Below are 23065 nucleotides of genomic sequence, written 5' to 3' on the forward strand. Positions count from 1 at the left end.
GAACAACTATATATGCTTCTTTTCTGTTCTACGCTTCTCTTTCAGGTGCTATTTTTTTTTTTTTTTGTTGTTTGTGTTTTGTCCTCTTTTTGTTTGTGTGCATTTTTGTATTTTATTACAGATGCAGCAGTTGGTGACCCCACCCCCGGCAGTTTTGTCTGTCGGTTGCGGTGTAGTTAGGCCATACATTTAAAACCAAATAAAGAAAATAAAGGAAAACACAACAGAGCATGCAGACAATAATTTTGTTTGCTTAAGCTGCCGCACAGGACAGTTTTTTTTATGTATTTTGTCCTGTTGTGTCCTTGACTGGAATTGTGTGCATTTGTAGTGGCAAAACATTCAATCTGGTTATTTGGAGAGCAGCAACTTTTCTCCTGTTAATATTTTTAATTCCATTCTTTATTCTTGTGATGCTGATTGCAAAGACACCTCCTTTTCACTTCTGCTTTGAGTGAGCAGATACTTTCGCTTGTCCAGTTGAAGATGTATCCTGGATGTCTCTGGAGCTTGAAAAAGGCGACTGGACTTCTTTTTGTTTGAAAGAGGAGTGAAAGAAGCCATCTATGTCCACTGTGAACAACCATCATTGAACAGAGGAGGTGGATTACGTCACCAACTTTCCCCCGCTTACAGTGCTGTCCTGAGCTCCCTTCCCAGACGTCTCAACCCCCATTCACACCTTTGTTCCAGTGACCTCAATAGGCCACAGGAAACAATGGAGCGGAGTCCTAAATTGGTTTCAACTGAAACCACTGATTAAATATGACCCACGCCCCCTTCACACCTGGGCACATGTGTTCACGCACATGATCAATAGAGGGTCATAACCACCTCCAGGGGACTACGCCCACAGGGGTTTAAATACCTGGGTCTCTCCACCATTTGGTTGAGAACTGAAGAAGCCTTTCGGATGAGAGGTGAAACGTCTTCAAGAAACAAAAAGAAGTCCAGTCGCCTTTTTCAAGCTCCAGAGACTACTATGACCTGGATGACTGAGAATCTACACAGACATGTATCCTGGATGTTGCCATACAGTGCATCTGGAACTATTTGGACTTGTTTTTCAATAAAGTTCACCAAGTCCACAGACACCACTCTGCTTCAAGTTAGATAAGATGAGATGAGATGAGATGAGATAAGATAAAGTTTATTTGTCATACGCACAGTTATACAAATTCCAATGCATGCATCTCCATTCATCCCATATCTTAGGCATTTTCAATTCAATTCAATTTATATAACACAAAATCACAACAAACAGCTGCCTCAAGGCGGTTTATATTGAGAGAGAACCCAACAGTCAAAATGACCCCCTATGAGCAAGCACTTGGCGACAGTGTGAAGAACCAGGCTCAGGGAGGGGGAGTCATCTGCTGTGACTGGTTGGGGCTGAGAGGAGAGAGACAGGACAAAAGACATGCTGTGGAAGAGAGCCAGAGATTAATAATAACTGACTAAATGCACAGTGGAGTATAAAAAAAGAGTATAAAAAAGATGGGAAACACTCAGTGCATCATGGGAACCCGCAGCAGCCTAGGCCTGTTTCAGCATAACTAAGAGATGGTTCAGGGTCACCTGATCAGCCCTAACTATAAGCTTGATCATAAAGGAAAGTTTCAAGCCTAATCTTAAAAACAGAAATTTTCATTACAATAGTCCTGAGGTTTGCTGGCATATCCAACTCCTTCATGCACTTAATGTGTTGTACTAAATTCGAACAAACCCAAAGGAAGAAAGAAAATGATTGCAGTGCATTTACACCCTCAGGTTTAATTGAGTGCCAGTTGTAGATTTTGTCCATATAAACAGAAGAAATTCTATATTCACTGCCAAAGTGTTCAGTGAGAAGTGATTTTGCTCTCTGGTATCCTTGTCCAGGAGGGAAGATGCTGACTACTCCTAACCAGGTCTCTACGCTGCTACAATCAGTCACTTAGGTTGTTGGTTTTATCCTCGAGACAGTTTTCAAAGACTTCCAGAAGAGATTTGAACTGCTGAAGGTTATCATCAAAAACAGGACTATTGTGCTCATTTTCCAGTCTTACTTTTTCCTCTTTTGCCTCCAAGGACTGTTTGTTGTAATTTGGCACTATATAAATAAAATTTGATTGAATTGAATTGAAAGGTATTTCTTTTTTAAGGCAGCCATGCTCTCCATTAGCGTTGCCTGTTTGGCTTGTTTTGACTGATGTTTTGGAAAATTGAGAACTGGCTTCAGAATGTTAGAAACACTGTCCTTTGACTGGATAGTATCAGAAATGATGATTTTCAGCAGCAGGATTGTCATTAAATAGTTCATATTAATGTCCAGCATTAGACAACCAGCTCTTTACATCTGTTTGATCAAAATACCTCGACTGTTTTTTCGCCTCATCCTCCAGCAAATCCACTGATAAAAAGGCCTCATGTAATTTCTTATATATAAAATTTAAAAATCAGATAGCTGTAAAATAAACAGAGCACAACATTGTCCAGCATTTAGCTGATCACTAGATATTAATGAAATCTTACAACTGCTCTAAACCGGCCATATCCACCTTGGCCTTCACAAACAGTGTGTCGTCTTTGACGTATACAGCATTTGGGGGCATTTCTAGCATGTCGTGGGGAATGAAGCAAGGAAACCCAACAGCAACGTTGCTCAGGGATTCAGGAATGGGTTGTTCAAAGCATTTGGCAGTAGGGTCAGGTCTGAAGCTAAGACTGCGGTGGTAAGAGGCACCACTTTGGTCCAGAACAGAGAGTGACACAGTCTGTTTGAATGGCCATGGCAGAAGAGCATCAAAGTCTCCGGGCATTAGGACCACATAAAGTGACAGGTGTGTACCCCTTCCCTCCCCATCCCCATTCATATAGACTTTAATGGCCATCTTGTACCCACAGCGTCCAGTGTAGAATGGCACGCTGGTCAGGCACTGTAAATGACCTTTGGCCTCGGCCTCTCTCCTCTTCTTGAAGTCCTCAATCTTCCAGATCAGCTTCCCATCATAGGATGTCGCCTCAAGCTCCTGCAGGTGTTGCTTATTAACACTGAGCTGAGCAGCGTGGAGATCTAGGAGGCCTGACTGATGCTTCAAGTTCTCCTCCAAAGTTCCTGGTTGAAGAAAATAATGACATAATTTAGAGAAATGCTGAACTTTTCTTTACGTCTACCTGCACCCTTTCACCGCTCAAGTATTTTACTGCTCGTTTAGTTCAAAAGAGAGTAATGACCACCAAGGCTGGATGATCCTCCTCAGACCAAAATTTGTTGTTGGCCTTTGATTGAGCCTATTCTAATTTATATTTTTTAGGCCTTTTTTTCTGACATTTTACACAACTCTACAATCAATCGTTTAAATAACTGTCAGTTGGTTGCAGCTTTAGGACCTTATCTCAAGTCTTTTATATACTAATGACTTCATACAGAAAGAGATTTATAGCAAATTAGCTCACTATAAACATCATTAAAGTCTTAAAGGGTCATAAGATGGTGTTTTATTTCAAAATCAGAGAAACAGCATGCTAGAATTTAAATAAATCTTCAGAGGTACATATTTCTAACAGAGCTGGACTGAATTTATTTATGTGGACAGAAATTTTGTAAACCTTTTGTGGTGTCTGCCCAGCAAGTACTTCAGCCTTGACCTACACATTTCCATCATGAGGGTTAGTTTCAGTTTTTACTGATCCTTATGAAAGCATAGATTATTTATATCAGGTCACATCAATTTTCAATCTAATTTTATGCCGCATCAATACAGAAACTGGTCATTATTGGAATTTAAAGTTTAAAAAAATTACACAATAAGGCTACTGGCTACATTTTTTTATGTTTAAAGAAAGCAAAGTGAAGTAAAGAAAAGTGGAGCACTGAAACTTTCTTTTAACCTTGTTGAGACAAATGATTTTCTAAGCTCTTATTGAAGAATCAAATCAGACTACTTGACATTGTCTAGCTGCAGAGACTACAGCTAAACCAAAAAAAGCGGTGTTACATAGGCCATATCCAAGTCACAATTTATAAAGTCCGGAAAATAAAGGAATTATTTTCAGTTATTGTGGTCTAATTTGTTGGTTTCTGACTTCAAGATTTAACCAAAGACACCAGAACCTGCAGGGTCAGATTGGAGAAACAGTTCATTTGTGGAGTTTTTCACTTGGCAAACCACATATGGTTTCCTTATCAGTTTCAGACAGAGACAGATGAAATTTTGGTTCATGGCATAATATACAGCAAAAAAGTTGATAACTGAAATGTTTTGAGTACAGACAGAACACCTGTTCAAAGCATAAATATTTTAGGTTAAGTTACCAAGGTGCTCTCTGAGGGCCTCAACTGCAGACACTTCCTGCATCACATCATCCAGAGACTTCCTGAGCTGTGCCAGCTCCTCCAGACCAGGATGAAGCCCCCTAGACACCTGCTGGAGGTCCAGCTGGAGCGAAGACAGGGTATCCTCTTCCCTGCTGAGAGTCCTCTGATCACACAGACATACAAATGAAGAAGACATGGAAGACAATGAGAAAGAAGAAAGAAAAGGAGAAGAAAAGGGGAGATCAAGAAAGATGAGGAAGGACAAGTTTGAGAAAGCAGGAGGAGGCAAAATAAATGGTAAATGGACTAGTTCTTATATAGCGCTTTTCTACTCTGTTTGAGCACTCATACAACATGTTTACATTTACCCCATTCAAACAAGCACTTCCATGATTAACTAAGCTAAGTGCTTTTATTATCTAACATTCACTCTTCAACGCTTGCGTTGGAGAGCAACTTGGGGTTAAGTATCTTGCCCAAGGATACATTGGCATGCAGCCTGGAGTAGCCAGGAATCGAACCGCCGACCTTCCAATCAGTAGGTGACCTGCTCTACCTCCTGAGCACAGCCACAGCCAATAGCAACAGCCACCCCAATATAAAATAAGAAGAAGATGAAAAGGAATGTCTACAAAATGAAGAAACAAGAGGAGTCCACAAAGGGGAAAAAAAGATGAAAAGAAGAAAACATTAAAAGGAACCAGAAAGAGAAGTAAAAGGAAGGATATAGGCAGAGGGGAAGATGAGGGAGAAGAAGAAGAGGAGGAGTAAAAGGTGTACAATAAGGAGGAAAATAATTGAAAGAACGAGAAGTAGAAAGAGGAGGATGTCGAAAAGGAAAGGAAAGAAGCTGAAGACATCAAGGGGATGGAGGCAAAGTGGTAATGCCAGTAGTTCCCTGTGGGAAATATGAGCAATATGACCACATATGTAGAACAAATAAGCAGCACTGTCTGATGAAGAATAAACTGTCATGAATATGTGAAACACATAATGCCAGCCAAAGCAAAGAGGGGGAGAAAGCAATAAATGCCTGAACCAGGTCTAAATGCTGTTTATAACCACAGACTGTATATAAAAGATGGCTGCAGTTTGTGGGCCAAAAAAAGTGAAGTCAGTGAAGAACCTGAATTATTTTTAATGGCCAGCAGGTGGCGATTCCCATGGTTACTTCATTGGTCTCTCACCTCACACCAGACTTCACTAACCAAGGAATGCTGTCACAGTTGATATGTCCATCTTTTTTCATATAGTCTATGGTTATGTTTGTGGAAAATATTCAACAGTGTGCATATTACAGTCCATGGAGTGCTCAGTTTTCATTTCCAGTGATTACTTTGGAATCTGTAAAGATAACTGGAAGACTGCAGTGTTTTTTTCTGAGTAGCACTGATGATAAAATCATGAAAAAGCTGTCAGAAATTCTGTTGATTGCAGCTATTATCATTATACAGTACATGTCCTGAATTTTAAAGTCACATGGAAAGTTTAGACAGTTAAAAGAGTCAGCTGGTGAAATATTGGTTTCATTTCAACATTTGTTTTTGTTGTATTGCGAACTCTTGTAAAGCTCCTGCAGCATTGCTGTTTACAGCACACCTGTAGTTACCAAGGTGATCTAAACTAGTTGAAAGTGAGTCGATGCCATAAAACAGGAAAACCTTAGCTAATTCCAAAATACAGTCATTACTATATATATATAAAAGTATATATATATAAAAGTAAAACAGAAAATCCATCAACATCATCCTTTTTTAATGGTTACATGATGCTACAGATAAGATGGAGGTGAAGACAGGATAAGGAAAGTTGACTAGTCAGATTTTAACTCTGTATTAACCTGAGCCATGGAGACCATGTGCTCATGATTGCTGCTCTGCTGCAGAAGTGGCCTGATTTGCTTCTGCAGACCAGCAACCAGCAAACTGTTTGTCTGGGCCTCCTGCTGCCTTAGCAGTGCCTCCTCCTGCAGAACCTCCACCTGACACGGGAGACAACAGTCAAAAATAAGCATAAAGGTTACTGTCACACTTTATCTTCAAAGAATTGAGTCTTTTATATAAAAACATAGAAGACATTTTGTTTGTTTTATTAACATGTCATTAAAACTCTTACTTAAATAAGCTGCATTAAATAAAGGATCAAGGCTCAAATGCCACGGAAGAATGGAGAAACACAGAAACACAAGACTTTGAGCAGCCCTTCTGCAGAGGGCTGCTGCTACACAGCAGTAATATCAGTAATGTAAAGTGGACATACCTGTTGTTCCAGGTGGATGTTGCTCCTCAGGACCAGCAGCATGTGATGACTAACAGCAATGTCTTCATGAAGCTTGACATTCCCTCTTTTATCCTGTGAGCCACAGAGCAAAACACACAGAAAATGTTGATCCTAAGTGTCCATGCCATTAGTTTCATTGCTTCATCAGTTGAACCCACCTGTACAGAGCAGCCAAATCTCTTATAGGAGCAGTGAGTGTGAACTTCAGGACACAACTCTCTGTGATCGATCAGCTGGAAAGCAAGAAAAGATCAGGTTACTGTTTATAGCTTCTTGGTAAAGGTTGAGCCCTTTCTTCACTCTCACCCTTTAGGCAGGCAAAATGTTAAATGTCTGATAACCATGTCAATCCAGGATACTGGGTTACAGGACTAATGGTGAATGGTACAATAGTCATTCATATACATTCATATACCAGAGCTGGTTGGTAGTCTGAAACAGCGATAGTTAGCTGATGACTGTGCCTGCAGAATTATGATGTGATTCTGTCATGGTCCTGGGCCGTGTGCCCAGCATTTTGTGTTTTATTCTTGTAGGTTATGTTTTCCTCTGTTATGTTCCTAGTTTGTTTTGGTTTTGATTATTCATCTTAGTTTCTGGTCTTGTTATTAGTTATTGTTTACGTTTTGATTTCCTAGTTCCCTTTGCTCCTGTCCCCCCTGCATCTCTGTCCTAGTGTCTGTTTTGTCCATTTGTAATGTCCCTGCCTCATGTGTTTTGTATTAAGTTTTATTCCCAATGTTGTGACTAGTCTGCATCTCAGTCCTATGTCTGCGTGTTTCCTGTTTTATTTTGGTAGTCTTGGTCTTGTCTGTCTTGTATTTAGTTTGCATCCTGGTCTCGTCCTGTTTGATTATTTCCAGCCGTGTCTCCACCTCTTCCCGATCCTCTCATTAGCTTGTGTGGTTTGAGTCCTGAGTTTCCCCTGCTTGGTGTTGTGTCCTCCTCGGTGTTCTCGTCATTGTTCTCGTCATTGTCTCGGTCGTCTTTACTTCCCTGCTGTGTGCCTCGTCCTGAGTTCCAGTCTTTTTATGTTCATGTTAGTTAGTCAAGTCTAGGTAGTGAGTTATGTTTTGTGCTGCTGGCTCCTGTCCTGCCCTTCCTTTGCCCCACGTTCACAAATAAAGCTGAATTCAAATGAAGCCTTTTGCTTCGAGTGTCCTGCATTGAGGTCATCGGCCTGCCTGCCACAGCAGTACATGACAGATTCAGAGGATGAGGTCACCTTGTGTCTGGGCACCTTCTGGGAACAGCCTTCAAGACAGTCTACCTTCACATCTGGACACAAGCTCTGCACATGATCCTATGGAGGACAGAATCATCAGAAATGCATCACCAAATTTTTGTATAGTTTAATCTGTGCAGCTTGATTAATCTAGATAACTTATAGTGTAACCTTCACATGCTTTATTCAAAGTACACTCTCTCCTGAATCACTTGTAAATTATGTGCACATTATATTCACTTAGGCCGCTTTTCCACCAATGGGGTTCCGGTGTCAGTTCCAGTATTTGAACCGTTCAGCAGTTTTTCCACCGCGAACGCACTCGGTGCTTGGCCGAAAAACGGGATCAACTTGGGCCCGCAAGCTAGCTGATCTGGAACCAAGAACGTGTGGAGAAAGCGGCAGAAGGGCGTGACTCTGTCATTTCAACATAACGTTTTCTACTGCTGTTTCATTGTGTTGTGTGCATTACATGAGAAAAGTGATGCCCCAAGGCTGAACTTGCTGCTTTGTAATCAGTTCATATCACAGATAAAAGGACACAAAGTGCGTACTTGTCGTCTTGCTCTAATCGCTGTCTGTGTTTCCCTCTGTGCTGCACACAGATGCTGCAGTAGTTTGGTTTGGACCCTAAAACGTATTTGCAGCACAGAAAGGGGAGCGTGTTCTCCCACGTTTGTGCCCTTCGGCTTCTGTGTACAGATGAGGACCCGCCCACACTCAGATGTAAGGGATCAGTTCACAGAAACGCGGGCCCGTTTTTAAGCGTTTTGCCGGCTCATTGAAACCGACACAGCACTGGCACGAGCACCGGCACCTCGGCAGTGGAAACGTAGCATCTGTGTGTAATATTAAAGACACATGAAGATCATGAGACATCAACAGGGAGCAACACGAAGAAAAATCCAAAAACTTAAACTGCAAATAAAATCATAACAATAATATTTATGTCAAAAATAAATCAAGGAATAAATTGGACTATTGACCCTCTTCAATTTGCCTATTGTCCAAACAGATCAGTGGATGATGCAGTAGCCATAGCCATGGGCCTCCACCTCACCCTCCAACACCTGGACCACAGCAGAACGTACGTCAGGATACTCTTCCTTGACTACACCTTGACCAGGAAAGATGACTGGAAAACTGTCCGAACTGAGGGTCCTGACTGAGCTCACAATCAGCACAGGATCACCACAGGGCTGCTGCCTCAGCTCCAAACCCTTCACCCTATACACCCATGACTGTGTATGCAACATGAACAACACAGTCATCATCAAATACACTGATGACACGACCATCCTGGTCCTCATCAAGGGTGGGGACCAGGGTCATTATAGTTAACGAAAACGAACGAAATAATGAAAACTGAAATTGAAAAAACATTGTTGTTAACTAAAATAACTAAAAACTATAATTAAAAGGAAAAAACGATAACTAACTAAAGCTGAATTGTGAGTTTACAAAACTAACTAAAACTAACTGAAATTATCGATAAACTGACTTTCATTTACTTGTTTTTTGTTTTTTTTAAGCCTTGTGGATTGATATGAAATCATTTTTTCCTCGCTCCTTGTTTAAGCTGGGAGCGCCACAGGACAACTGTGTGAGTGTGTGCGCATGTGCGCTCGCTCACCGCGCTGGTCCGCAAAGTAATGGCTGCGGTCTGCCGAGAAAGCGGCAGAGTCTCGTATGGAGGCTCTTTGAGTACAAGAGCACAGATAGAATCGAAAGTCTTGTTGTGGATGATGAAAAATGTGTGGAACATTTCTCAGTCAGGAAAAACCAGCAACATCAAAGTCCAGCTGAGAAGCACAACGGCTACAGAAACCGCTCTGATCCTACCAGGTAACCTGGCCTGCGCCTCTGGAGAAACTTGTTGGGTCCACGCAGCCCAGAACGTTGTGACTAAACTGTTGTGTCCTTGTGCGTTTCCGGCTACTTTATCAGTGAGAGAATAACAATCAGGAATAATAATCAAAGCATCAATGTAAGGACTCACAACTGTCAGCAAATTCCTGGTAGGAGACTGCTGAAACTATCAGGATGGACGTGAAGGAATGAAGTGAAAAAAAAAAAAAACAGGGACAAATATGTTTGCAGCCAAAAAACTGAGCACAGCGAGCGAGGACCAAAAAAGAAGTCCCAGCCTGCGCTGCATATAAAACACCTGCACACGACCACAAGGTAATTAACACACACAATCCAGCTACACAAGCATAAATGTGGACATGAGGTCGGCAACTTCCGTAGATTATGTACAAAGACCCTGCAAGTTTAATTAACGAGCATCTAACCAAGCTAGCTCCAAAACAGAAGCAGCTTCAGGTGGTGAGAACATCAGGATGCAGCTGGATTTGAGCTTTGACTCCTTCAAAGAGTTTGTTTTTGTCAAACTCCACATGTAGGTGTTGTTAATCTGCTGCACTGATGCTGAACTTTATTGTGGAGTTTATTGTAGAATTTATTGAGTTTGGGAGTTCATGTTTTTCTTTGTTTCTCCCTGTTGATGTTCTTGTGTGTCCTTAATATTACACACATTTAGCACATCTTGTGAACAGTTGGTTGTTGAATATATTTCTTTAAACGGTATCTTTTGTCAAGTTTTCATTACACAATAGTCACTTTTGTGCCTTGAATCTTGCACCTGATTAGGTATGAAAATACTAAAACTAATACTGAAACTAACTGAAACTAAGCATGAAACCAGAAATAAAAACTAATAAAAACGAGAAAAACCACTCTGAAAACTAATTAAAACTAACTGAATTAGAGGAAAAAAAGTAAAAACTAACTAAAACTAAACTATAATGTAAAATCCAAAACTATTATAACCCTGGTGGGGACGAAACGGAAACCGAAGCGCACAAACGTGGGAGAACACGCTCCCCTTTCTGTGCTGCAAATACGTTTTAGGGTCCAAACCAAACTACTGCAGCATCTGTGTGCAGCACAGAGGGAAACACAGACAGCGATTAGAGCAAGACGACAAGTACGCACTTTGTGTCCTTTTATCTGTGATATGAACTGATACAAAGCAGCAAGTTCAGCCTTAGAGCCCAACCTAATTCACAGCCCTGAAAATCGATTTGCTTTTCTCGTGTAATACACATGTAATATGGTAGAAAACTTGATGTTGAGACAGCAGAGTCACACCTTCTTCTGCTTTCGTCATGCGTTCTAGGTTCGAGACCAGCTAGTTTGCGGGGCCGGAGTTGAACCCGTTTTTCGGCCGAGCACCGAGTGGTGGAAAACCCGCCTAACGGTTCAAATAAAGGCACTGGCTCCGGAACCCTGCTGGTGAGAAAGAGGCTTGAGCGTTTCTTTTCATTCACCATATTTATTCTGTTTATATTTCACTCTGTATTAATCATTAGAGAGAGAGAGAGAGTACAAATGGCAAATAAAGTCTCTTGAACCTTAAATCTCTTGGATCTTGAATCTAAAAGAAAGGTTGCAGATAATCCTCCTCCTCTGGGCCATTTCAGTGGACTTTACCTGCATGAGGCTGAGCTGGAGTAGCTTTCTGCAGTGTGGGCAAGGTTCTCTGCGGTAAGGACAGGTGTTGGTCAGGTGTTCCTGCAAGTACCTTCTCTGTAATATTGAGATGCAGCTTGCATTGGTGCACTGCAGCTGCTCATACTGACACGACTTCAAGTGCTCCTGCAAAGGATGAAAAGAAAGTCTCAGTTGCACATGATACATAGCATGTGTTCTGCCTCTGGGTAATCAGGTCTGTTCTCTAGGTCTTTTCATTTACACCTTGAAACCTGATAATTCAGGTTCACCCAAATTTTGATCTAATCTTCAAAAACATGATGCATTAGTGAGCAAAGAAAACATCGCTGCAATATATTTCTTATTCTATTAACAAGCTACCATCTGGCGCTGGTCATTAGCACATACTGATAATGTGATAGAAGCAGTCATGTGTATTCTGAAGTGTGTACAACATTTGCTCAGATACAACACAGTTGACAGTACAGATGGGCAGTAAGTTAAAATATACTGCAAAAGTAACCCACTGAAGTTTAAAAGATAAAGAAGCAATGGCTAATCCAATCACCTGCACCTAAACTAAATCAAGTATGCAATTTGCTTTCTGAAAACAGCACTATAATCAGAAAGGCCCACAATCAAACATTAACTAAACACAGCTACAGTAAAGATCTGGCAAAAAAAATCACAAAGACGGAAATGCCATGCAGCAATCACTGCTGCAAAGGATTCTTGACAATGTACTAAAATATACATTTGATTTATGATTTTGTTAATCTGTCCAATTACATTTAAAGAAGATAGCGCATAAAAGTGGCTGTAATATCTTTAGTGGTTAATGCAATACTTTTGTTCAACACCTTGAATTAAAGCTGAAAGCCTGCCTCATTTTGACTGTTTAATTTCAAATCTGTTGTGGAGGTGTATTGTGGTTTGTTTTTTTCCAAAAACCAAGGTGATGTCAGCCAAACTGCCAAACATGAATCCTTTAAAGGACATTTTAAAAACCAAAAGGTGACATGTCCAAAGCCTTAATAGTCCTGTTATCAGGCACTAAGAAAACAGATTCTCACCTCATCTCTGCTATGCTAAATGTGGTGAGTCTTTGTGGGGAGCGATGAGGTCAGACATCACCTGTGTGCATATTTAGCATGCACACAGAAGTCCATTAACCACAAGCTGTAACACTAAACCTTTTATATATGGAGTTTACCTGCAGATGGTTTAATGTGAGGACAGCAGTGCATGCTGGGGCATTGGTGCAGTACACTTCTAAACTGGAAATTTCTCGTTTGCAGCAGTTATCCTGGAAAACCTGCACGGAAATATTTTTTAACACTTCCACAAATCAAATGTGCAAGGACGACTCAGTGCTACACCTGAAAGCCACTATACATGCTACACAAAGACAAATGCATTTAATTCCTTCTTTGCAATAATCTGGTCTATAGTTCTTACTGTGTAAGAGACAATCTGATCCAACCGCTATTCTATGTGGAAACAACATCAACATGCATCCATCTACAGCCCTGGGTGAAGGGCCAGATGAAGAGTGATTCAGACAACCCTTATGAGAGGAAAGGGAACAGTTTATCCTGCCCAGGATAGGGTGCCACACCCCTGGAACCTGGGGAGGGTGTTCGAGGGAGAGCACCTGTTACCTGGGCCTTAGCCAGTGGGGCCCAGCTAGGCATAGCCCGAGAAGGAGACATGGACCCACCCTCCCATAAGCCCACCACCTGCAGGAGAGGGGTAGGGGTCGGGTGCAGTGCCTTGGCGGCCTGATCCCCAGCTACTGAGGCAGGGAATGGAACGTCACCTCTCTGGTAGGGAATGAGCCTGAACTAATGCAGGAGGTTGAGCAATACTAGCTAGATATAGTTGGGCTCACCACAATGCACGGCTGGAACCCGTCTCCTAGAGAGGGGCTGGACTCCAGTGAGGAGTTGCCCTTGGTGAAAGGCTGGGGTGGATCCTTTTATCCCCTCGGCTTGCTGCCTGTAGATCGGAGTTTTTAACCAGTGAACAAGAGGGTTGTTTACTTGCACCTTTGGGCCAGGGACTGTCGTTTCCACTTATGTGCCAAATGACAGGTTACAGTACCCAGCCTTCTTGGTGTCATTGGCTGGAGTGCTGAGGAAACACCATCCGGTTACTCTGTTGTCCTATTTAGAGACTTCAACACTCACATGGGTGATAACAGACTCAGACTCAGCTTTATTGTCATTCACACTATGAGACATGGTGTGAACAAAATTTAGTTTCTCAGGTCTCGCGTAGGACAATCATAGGATTAGTAGTAATATACTATAGTATAGTAATAAGGGGTCATTCACAATTATCAGCATTCTCCAAAGTGTACAAAGAGTACTCTTTTTCAGACCCCCCTCCCCAAAAGTGCACAAAGAAAATGTTGATCTTGTTCATGATATTTAATTTCACCTGGTTCTTTGGTATTTTAATGTAATAGGAAGTATTAAAAAAACATCCTGGTGCTGAAAAATTCTGTAGATCTTGGTATCAATTATACTCTTTCCTATCTATTAAAACATTGTATCAATTATACTCTTTCCTATCTATTAAAACATTGTATTGTCGCACTAATAAAAAACCATCCATCCATTCTCTTCTGCTTATCCTTTTCAGGGCTGGGGCCTATCCCAGCTGTCACAGAGGGAGAGTCAGGGTCCACCCTGGAATTAACAGATATACCTATATATTAGAATTTATAGGGTGCAATAAACTGATTTGAATTTGAATGGGTGAGGGTCCAGACAAAGAGCGGTTCAGAAGACCCTTATGAGTGAAAAAACAAGGGAACAGTTTACCCTGCCCGGGATAGGGTTACCGGGGCCCCACCCTGGAGCCAGGCCTGGGGAGGGAGCTCGAGGGAGAGCGTCTGGTGGCCAGGCATTAGCCCGTGGTGCTTGGCCGGGCGCAGCCCGAAGAGGTTACATGGGCCCGCCCTCCTGCAGGCCCACCACCCGCAGGAGGTGTCGTAGGGGTCGGGTGCAATGTGTGTCGGGCTGTGGCCGAGGGCGGAGGCCCTGGCGGACCGATCCCCGGCTATCGAAACTGGCTGTTGGGACATGGAATGTCACCTCTCTGGTGGGGAAGGAGCCTGAGCTAGTGCGTGAGGTTGAGAGATACCAGCTAGACATAGTTGGGCTCACCTCAACGCATGGCCTGGGCTCTGGAACCAGTCTCCTGGAGAAGGGCTGGACTCTGTTCCAGTCTGGAGTTGCCCTCGGTGAGAGGCGGCGAGCTGGGGTGGGTATTCTTGTATCCCCCCGGCTTGCTGCCTGTACGTCGGAGTTTTCACCGGTGGACGAGAGGGTAGTTTCCCTGCGCCTTCGGGCTGGGGAACGGGTCCTGACTGTTGTTTGCGCTTATGCGCCGAATGACAGTTCAGGGTACCCACCGTTTTTGGAGTTGCTGGGTGGGGTGCTGGAGAGTGCTCCATCTGGTGACTCCATAGTCTTGCTGGGAGACTTCAACGCTCACGTGGGCAATGAGAGTGAGACCTGGAGGGGCGTGATTGGGAGGAACGGCCTGCCCGATCTGAACCCGAATGGTGTTTTGTTATTGGACTTCTGTGCAAACCACAGTTTGTCCATAACAAACACCGTGTTCGAACACAAGGATGTCCATAAGTGCACATGGCACCAGGACACCCTAGGTCGCAGGGCGATGATCGATTTTGTAATCGTATCATCAGATCTGCGGCCGTATGTTCTGGACACTCGGGTGAAGAGAGGAGCTGAGCTGTCAACTGATCACCACCTGGTGGTGAGTTGGATCAGGTGGCGGGGGAAGATGCTGGACAGACCTGGCACACCCAAACGTATTGTGAGGGTGCGCTGGGAACGCCTGGCAGAAGCCCCAGTCCGGGAGATCTTCAACTCCCACCTCCGGCAGAACTTCGACAGCATTCCGAGGGAGGCTGAGGACATTGAGTCCGAATGGACCATGTTCCGCACCTCCATTGTTGAGGCTGCTGCTCAGAGCTGTGGCTGCAAGGTGGTTGGTGCCTGTCGTGGTGGTAACCCCCGAACCAGATGGTGGTCACCGGAGGTGAAGGGAGCCATCAAGCTGAAGAAAGAGTCCTATCGGGCTTGGTTAGCCTGTGGGACTCCGGAGGCAGCTGACAGGTATCGACAGGCCAAGCGGAATGCAGCTCGGGTAGTGGCCAAAGCAAAAACTCGGGTGTGGGAGGAGTTCGGTGAGGCTATGGAAAAAGACTTTCGGACGGCATCGAAGCGATTCTGGCAAACCGTCAGGCGACTCAGGAGGGGAAAGCAGTGCTTCACTCACACTGTTTATAGTGCGGGGGGGGGTGCTGCTGACTTCAACTGAGGCTATAGTCGGACGGTGGAAGGAATACTTCGAGGACCTTCTGAATCCCACTGACACGCCTTCTGTAGTGGAAGCAGAGTCTGGGGATGAGGGGGATGACTTGACCATCACTGGGGGTGAGGTCACTGAGGTAGTTAAACAACTCCTTGGTGGCAGAGCCCCTGGGGTGGACGAGATTCGCCCTGAGTTCCTGAAGGCTCTGGATGTTGTAGGGCTGTCTTGGTTGACACGCCTCTGCAACATCGCGTGGAGATCTGGGGCAGTGCCATTGGATTGGCAGACCGGGGTGGTGGTCCCCATCTTTAAGAAGGGAGACCGGAGGGTGTGCTCCAACTTTCGGGGGATCACACTCCTCAGCCTCCCCGGTAAGGTCTATGCCAGGGTGCTGGAAAGGAGGGTGCGTCCGTTAGTCGAACCTCGGATTCAGGAGGAACAATGCGGTTTTCGTCCTGGTCGTGGAACGCTGGACCAGCTCTTTATCCTCTCAAGGATATTCGAGTGTGCGTGGGAGTTTGCCCAACCAGTCTACATGTGCTTTGTGGACTTGGAGAAGGCATTCGACCGTGTTCCTCGGGGTGTTCTTTGGGAGGTTCTGCGGGAGTATGGGGTGTCTGGCCCATTGTTGCGGGCCATTCAGTCCTTGTACAACCACAGTGAGAGCTTGGTCCGTATAGCCGGTAATAAGTCGGATTTGTTTCCTGTGGGTGTTGGACTCCGTCAGGGCTGCCCTTTGTCACCGATTCTGTTCATAATTTTTATGGACAGAATTTCTAGGTGTAGCCAGGTGGCGGAAGGCTTCTTCCTTGGTGGCCTCAGAGTCTCATCTCTGCTTTTTGCAGATGATGCGGTTCTGTTGGCTTCATCAGGGGGGGGCCTCCAGCTCGCAGTGGAACGGTTCGCAGCCGAGTGTGAAGCGGCTGGCATGAGAATCAGCACCTCTAAGTCTGAGGCCATGGTCCTCAGCCGGAAAAGGGTGGAGTGCCATCTCCGGCTCAGGAACGAGTTCTTGCCTCAAGTGGAGGAGTTTAAGTATCTCGGGGTCTTGTTCACGAGTGATGGGCGAAGGGAACGGGAGATCGACAGGCGGATCGGGGCTGCTTCTGCAGTGATGCGGACGCTGCACCGGTCCGTCGTGGTGAAGAGGGAGCTTAGCGTAAAAGCGAAGCTCTCGATTTACCGGTCGATCTACGTTCCTACCCTCACCTATGGTCACGAGCTTTGGGTAGTGACCGAAAGAATAAGATCGCGAATACAAGCGGCAGAAATGAGTTTCCTTCGAAGGGTGGCTGGCCTCTCCCTTAGAGATAAGGTGAGGAGTGCGGCCATCCGGGAGGGGCTCAGAGTAGAGCCGCTGCTCCTCCACATCGAAAGGAGCCAGTTGAGGTGGCTCGGGCATCTGATTAGGATGCCTCCTGGCCGCCTCCTGGGTGAGGTGTTCCGGGCATGTCCCACCGGGAAGAGGCCCCGTGGTAGACCCAGGACACGCTGGAGAGATTATGTATCTCGGCTGGCCTGGGAACGCCTTGGGGTCCCTCCGGATGAGCTGGAGGAGGTGGCTGGGGAGAGGGAAGCTTGGGCTTCTCTGCTTAGGCTTCTGCCCCCGCGACCCGGCCCCGGATAAGCGGAAGAAAATGGATGGATGGATGGATGGATGGATGAATTTGAATGTGAATGTGTACTGCATGTATGCAAAATGTACACGCCGCCACACTGTACACAGTGGCAGTGGAACGATTTGTCATCTGAATAGCCGGTCTTGTGCCAAAAAGTGTGTCATGGTCCCGGGGCGGTGGCCCAGTGTTTAGAGTTTCTTTTGGTTAGCTTTGTTTTGTTGTACTGTTTGGGTTGTGTTTCTTAGTGTTTCTCCTATTCTCAGGTTGTTTCTTTCTGTATTGTCTGATCCCCTTTGGCAAGTTTTCTGTGTTAGGTCTGCGTGTGTTATGTTGGTCACTTTCTGTTTTATTTCTGTAGTCTCGTGCTCCTTGTGTATTGTCTTCAGTCTTGATTCCTGTATTAAGTTCATTCATTTCACCTGTTTTGCCCTGCTGTTTCCACTCACCCCTCGTTCCCTCTGTGTATTTAAGTCTCAGTGTTGTTTAGTTCTTTGTTCGAGTCCTTGTCATTTTTTTTTTTTTTTTTGCATTTTTGGCCACAGTGGCTTTTGTAGACAGTGGAGAGAGACAGGAAATGGGGGAAAGATACAGGGGAAGACATGCGGGCAAATTGGCGATGGGTCGGTATGCGAACCCATGCCACCTGCACTGCAACGCGGTATGTGTATGTGGTCGCCAGCTTTACCAGTAAGCCACCCAGGCGCCGGGTCCGTGTTATTTTAACGTCTAAGTTGACGACCCTGCTGTGTGTTTAGTGTTTTCGGGTTTCGAGTTTTGGATTTCCTGACCAGCCTGTTTGAGTTAAAGCTTTGTCAATACAATTTAAAGTATGAATCCTCCTCTCACCTGTGTCCTGCTCTGAGGTTCTCCCTGCCTTGTTAGCCCCAGCAACTGTGACAATATTTGCCCAAAAAATTATTGCTGGTATTTATATTGTTGTAAATGACTTGTGACCTATAATGTGTCAAGCATATCTCAAACATCATCTCTTATGAATGATATCAATTCATTTTGAGTCATTAAGAACATTTCTGTCACATGGTAGAAGCTGCCACCAGTGTTGCCAACTTAGTAACTTTGTCACAAGGCCTTTTAAGACCCCTGACTAGCAACAAATTTAGCAACTTTTTTCCAATAACATCAGCGACTTTTGGAGAATTCTGGAGATATGCCGGTGTTGTGCCGAAAAGTGATTTCTGATATTCGAAGAGTTTCAGTCAGGTTTCAGAATTCATCACAGTACAGAAACAGCATTAGTGAAGGTTACCAATGATCTTCTTACAGCCTCTGACAGCGGACTCATCTCGGTTCTTGTCCTGTTGGACCTCAGTGCAGCTTTGATACTGTTGACCATAACATTTTATAAAAGAGATTAGAGCATACTATAGGTATTAAAGGTACTGCACTGCAGTGGTTTGAATCATATTTATCTAATAGACTCCAAATAGACTCCAATTTGTTCATGTAAATGGGGAGTCTTCTTCACACACTAAAGTTAATTGTGGAGTTCCACAGGGTTCTGTGCTAGGACCAATTTTATTTATATTATACATGCTTCCCTTAGGCAGTATTATTAGAAAGCACTGCATCAATTTTCATTGTTATGCAGATGATACTCAGCTTTACCTATCCATGAAGCCAGATGACACACATCAATTAGTTAAACTGCAGGGATGTCTTTAAGACATTAAGGCCTGGATGACCTCTAATTTCCTGCTTCTAAATTCAGATAAAACTGAAATTCTTGTACTCGGCCCCAGAGATCAAACCCAATATTTACTCTAGATTCAGTTCAATTCAATTCAAAGGTCTTTATTGCCCCCAAAGGGCGATCATTTCCACAGCCAGTAGGACAAAAGAAACATAAAACATTTATGCCATGACAACATATATAAAATCACAACAGATCATTTAAAAACTTGCTGCCAGGACAAAAGATTTCCTCTATCTGTTTGTCCTATATCTAGGCACATGATATCTGCATCCAGAAGGAAGCAACCTAAACTCCTGTTTTCAGTGGGTGGTCTGAATATGCCAGTATGAGTCTGGTCTTTTTCACTGACCTCACCTTATGTAAGTCTGTGAGGTTGTTCAGGGTTGTGCCAGCAAATTTTCTGCACACCTTTACAATTCCCAGCAGCTTATTCCTGTTCTTAACATTTAAAAGTCATTACTTTGGTCTCCATTAACACTGTGAGGAATCTTGGAGTCATTTTTGACCAGATATGACCAGAATAAGTAGGACTCCTATTTTGCATTTGCGCAGTATTGCTAACATTAGAAACATCCTTTCTCAGAGTGATGCTGAAAAGCTAATTCATGCATTTATTACTTCTAGGCTGGACTATTGTAATTCATTATTATCAGGCTGTCCTAAAAGCTCCCTGAAAAGCCTTCAGCTGATCCAAAATGCTGCAGCTAGAGTACTGACAGGGACTAGAAAGAGAGAGCATGTTTCTCCCATATTGGCTTCTCTTCATCGGCTCCCTGTTAAATCTAGAATTTAAAATCCTTCTCCTCACATACAAGGTCTTGAATGATCAGGCCTTATCTTATCACAAAGACCTCATATTACGGTATGTCCCTAACAGAGCACTTCACTCTCAGACTGCTGGCTTACTTGTGCACTCTTTTATAATATGGACGGATCACCAAAATCTGACTTACCTCTGAACCGCAAAAGACTGAATGCAAGACAGGCCCGGTGGCAGTTATTTTTGGGGAGGTTTAATTTCACACTCTCATACCATCCTGGTTCTCGCAATGTCAAACCTGACGCTCTCTCCCGTCAATTTTCCAAAGACTCCAGTCCTTCGGTGCCCGAGCCCATTCTACCCCCCTCTGGGTCGACTCTATGTGCCACAGTCTGCCCGTTCAAAGGTAATACATTGCCATCCTGGTGTAAGTCATACCATCTCTCAGCTTATGAGACTGTTTTGGTGGCCCTCTCACGAAAAAGATGCTCGGGAATATGTGTTGGCTTCTATCTATCTGTTCCAGCAGTAAGTCAAGAACTCAACCTGTTTCTGGTTACCTTCATCCTCTCCCTGTTCCAGGCCGGCCCTGGTCTCATATTGCACTACACTTTGTCATCGGGCTTCCACCCTCAGAAGGCAACACAGTAATTCTCACTATCATTGACTGGTTTTCTAAAGCTGCCCATTTTATTCCTTTGCCTAAACTGCCTACAGCACTGGAAACAGCACAGTTAGTTGTCAACCATGTTTTTCGTTTACACGGCATACCAGTGGACATTGTGTCAGACCGAGGGCCACAGTTCTCTTCCCAAGTGTGGAAGGCGTTCTGTAATGCGCTAGGGGCATCAGCCAGCCTTTCCTCCGGCCATCACCCTCAGACAAATGGTCAAACTGAGTGCGTTATTCAGGAGCTTGAGGCAGCGCTCCGTTGCGTCACTGCCTCTGAGCCTACATCCTGGAGCACACATCTTCCCTGGATTGAATATGCACACAACACCCACACCTCCTCTGCCACAGGACTTTCTCCATTTGAGGCATCTTTAGGCTACCAACTCCCTCTGTTTCCCTCACAGGAAACCAAGCTTAGTGTGCCTTCTGTCCAACTCCACCTCCGCCGTTGTCGTCGGATGTGGCAGAAGGCTAGAACAGCCCTCCTCTGTACAGCTGAAAAAAACTGCCGCATTGCGGATCACCGGCGTGCCCCAGCGCCCAGATATCAAGTGGGTCACAAGGTTTGGCTGTCTTCGCGGGACATCCCTTTAAAAGCTGCTACCCGGAAACTGGGACCCAGATTTCTTGGCCCCTTTAAGGTTGACAGGATCATCAACCAGTCTGCTGTTCGCCTCCAGCTGCCCCCCCCTCCTTGCGGGTGCACCCGATGTTCCACGTTTCCCAAGTACGGCCGGTTTCCTCTAATTTTTTGCGCAAATACCGGAAATCACGTTTTGTGCCGGTTTACGGCTATTCAGATGACAAATCGCTCCACTGCCACTGTGTACAGTGTAGCGGGGTGTACATTTTGCATACATGCAGTGCAGTACACCTTCACAGTAAAATCAAATCAGTTTATTGCACCCTATAAATTCTAATATAAAAGTATATCTGTTAATTACAGGGTGTACTCCGCCTCTATGACAGCTGGGATAGGCTCCAGCCCTCCCGTGATCCTGAAAAGGATAAGCAGAAGAGAATGGATGGATGGATTTTTGTTAGTGCAACAATAAAATGTTTTAATAGATAGGAAAGAGTATATTTGATACCAAGATCTACAGAATTTTTCAACACCAGGATGTGTTTTTACAGAACCACGCAAGGGATATGGGAGAAAAAATGAGGGAAAAAAAGAGAGAGATGTACACACACACAGCTTGAGATTTTATTTTATGAATATATATATGATATAGATGAATAGCTGAGTGGCTGAGAGGAAAAGCGGCAGGGCAGCGCTGTGTGTGTTTGTGGTGATCGAGGGAAGCAGTGAGACAGTCAGTCAGGTTCATTCCTTCATGCCTGTACAGTTTTGGTTACGGCCCACAGGAACTGCTGAATTATAAATTAAAGGCGACTTTTGCGGCCATCTTTTGCCGATATGCCATATCAAGATTAATGTGGAAGCGCACAGCCTAAAATTAAAAAGTTTTGTGAGATCTCACAAAAGTACATCTTTTTTTTTCTCCCATGTCCCTTGTGGGGTTCCATAGTTTTAATATTTACTATTACATTACAATACCAAAAAAAACAGGAGAAATTAAATGTCATGAAAAAAGAATGAACTTTTTTTTTTGTATGCGGGGGGGGGGGGGGGGGGGGGGGGGGGGGTGTCATCCCTTAAAATAGAAAGTGCCTTGAGGCGACTATTGTGATTTGGCACTGTATAAATAAAATTGAATTGAATTTGCCAAAAAAAAGACTCGTATTTAAATTGCTGTAGATTAATTTTTGGCCTAAAATATGTGAAACATATCGCTCATGAATGATATTACATGATTTTGAGTGAGAAACAACACTCCTGTTACAAGGTAGAAGCTGCAATCACTTCTTGGCAAAGTGACTTTCATATATTCTTTAATAATGATGGTAAAAACTATCATTGCCAATAAACACGTCATTTTTCCCAAGAGAACTGCCAAGAGGGTTGCAGAAATCACAACAAATATAACATTACAGTTCTATAAAGAGGAGCCAAACAGGACTGGATTGATTCCAATGTAGTTTATATATAAGCCCTTCATTAATCCTGTGAACCACAGTCTATTTACCAGTATAAACAAAAAAAAAATCAGAAATCGCTTTTTGGCACAACACCGGAAACCTGACAGCTCTACAGTCGGTATGTTGTGTATATACAGTGCTTGTACTACATCCCTTCATACTCTATGACATCACCCGGACCGTGCTTTGGCACCGAGGGGGACACCCCACCCCTTGGACCTCGATTCGATCCTTTAGCGACTTCTAGCAACTTTTGAGACAGCTGACAACAACTTTTCTTACACAAAAGCGCTTTGAGTGCCCAGTCAGAATAGAAAAGTGCTATATAAGAACTAGTCCATTTACCATTATCATAGATGAAAACGCGCCAGGTAGAATTAATGTACATACCTTCTGTATAAAATACATCATTGTTTTCTGTGGTTTACTGCGTATGGTCTCCACTTCCTTGTTGAATTTGTAAAGGTGTGGAAAGCAGCCAAAGCCGCTTTCCACACCTGCTGCGCAGTGCTCACAGCTTGTTCCTGTCTAATATTATCAGTAGAGTCTTTTTGTGAATCATTGATGGTCTATTTAAGAGAATTCAAAGAGGCTTTTAACTGGTCCA

At 43.9% G+C, this 23065-nt stretch overlaps 1 protein-coding gene across 1 annotated transcript in view; it reads right to left on the reverse strand.

The window, feature by feature from the left end:
* Window positions 1–1221: 1221 nt before the first annotated feature.
* traf5 (Tnf receptor-associated factor 5) overlaps window positions 1222–23065 on the reverse strand; it is a 36914-nt gene continuing 15070 nt past the window's right edge. The window contains exons 4-11 of the mRNA XM_030724633.1: window positions 12514–12615; window positions 11301–11465; window positions 7806–7883; window positions 6739–6813; window positions 6560–6652; window positions 6141–6281; window positions 4298–4463; window positions 1222–3097 (exon numbers count right to left, since the gene is read on the reverse strand). Coding sequence (XP_030580493.1) covers window positions 2511–3097; window positions 4298–4463; window positions 6141–6281; window positions 6560–6652; window positions 6739–6813; window positions 7806–7883; window positions 11301–11465; window positions 12514–12615 — 1407 coding nt within the window. The 3' untranslated portion in view covers window positions 1222–2510. The remainder of the gene's footprint in view (window positions 3098–4297; window positions 4464–6140; window positions 6282–6559; window positions 6653–6738; window positions 6814–7805; window positions 7884–11300; window positions 11466–12513; window positions 12616–23065) is intronic.

Source organism: Archocentrus centrarchus, unplaced genomic scaffold (assembly GCF_007364275.1).
Source record: "Archocentrus centrarchus isolate MPI-CPG fArcCen1 unplaced genomic scaffold, fArcCen1 scaffold_38_ctg1, whole genome shotgun sequence".
Classification (NCBI taxonomy): domain Eukaryota; kingdom Metazoa; phylum Chordata; class Actinopteri; order Cichliformes; family Cichlidae; genus Archocentrus; species Archocentrus centrarchus.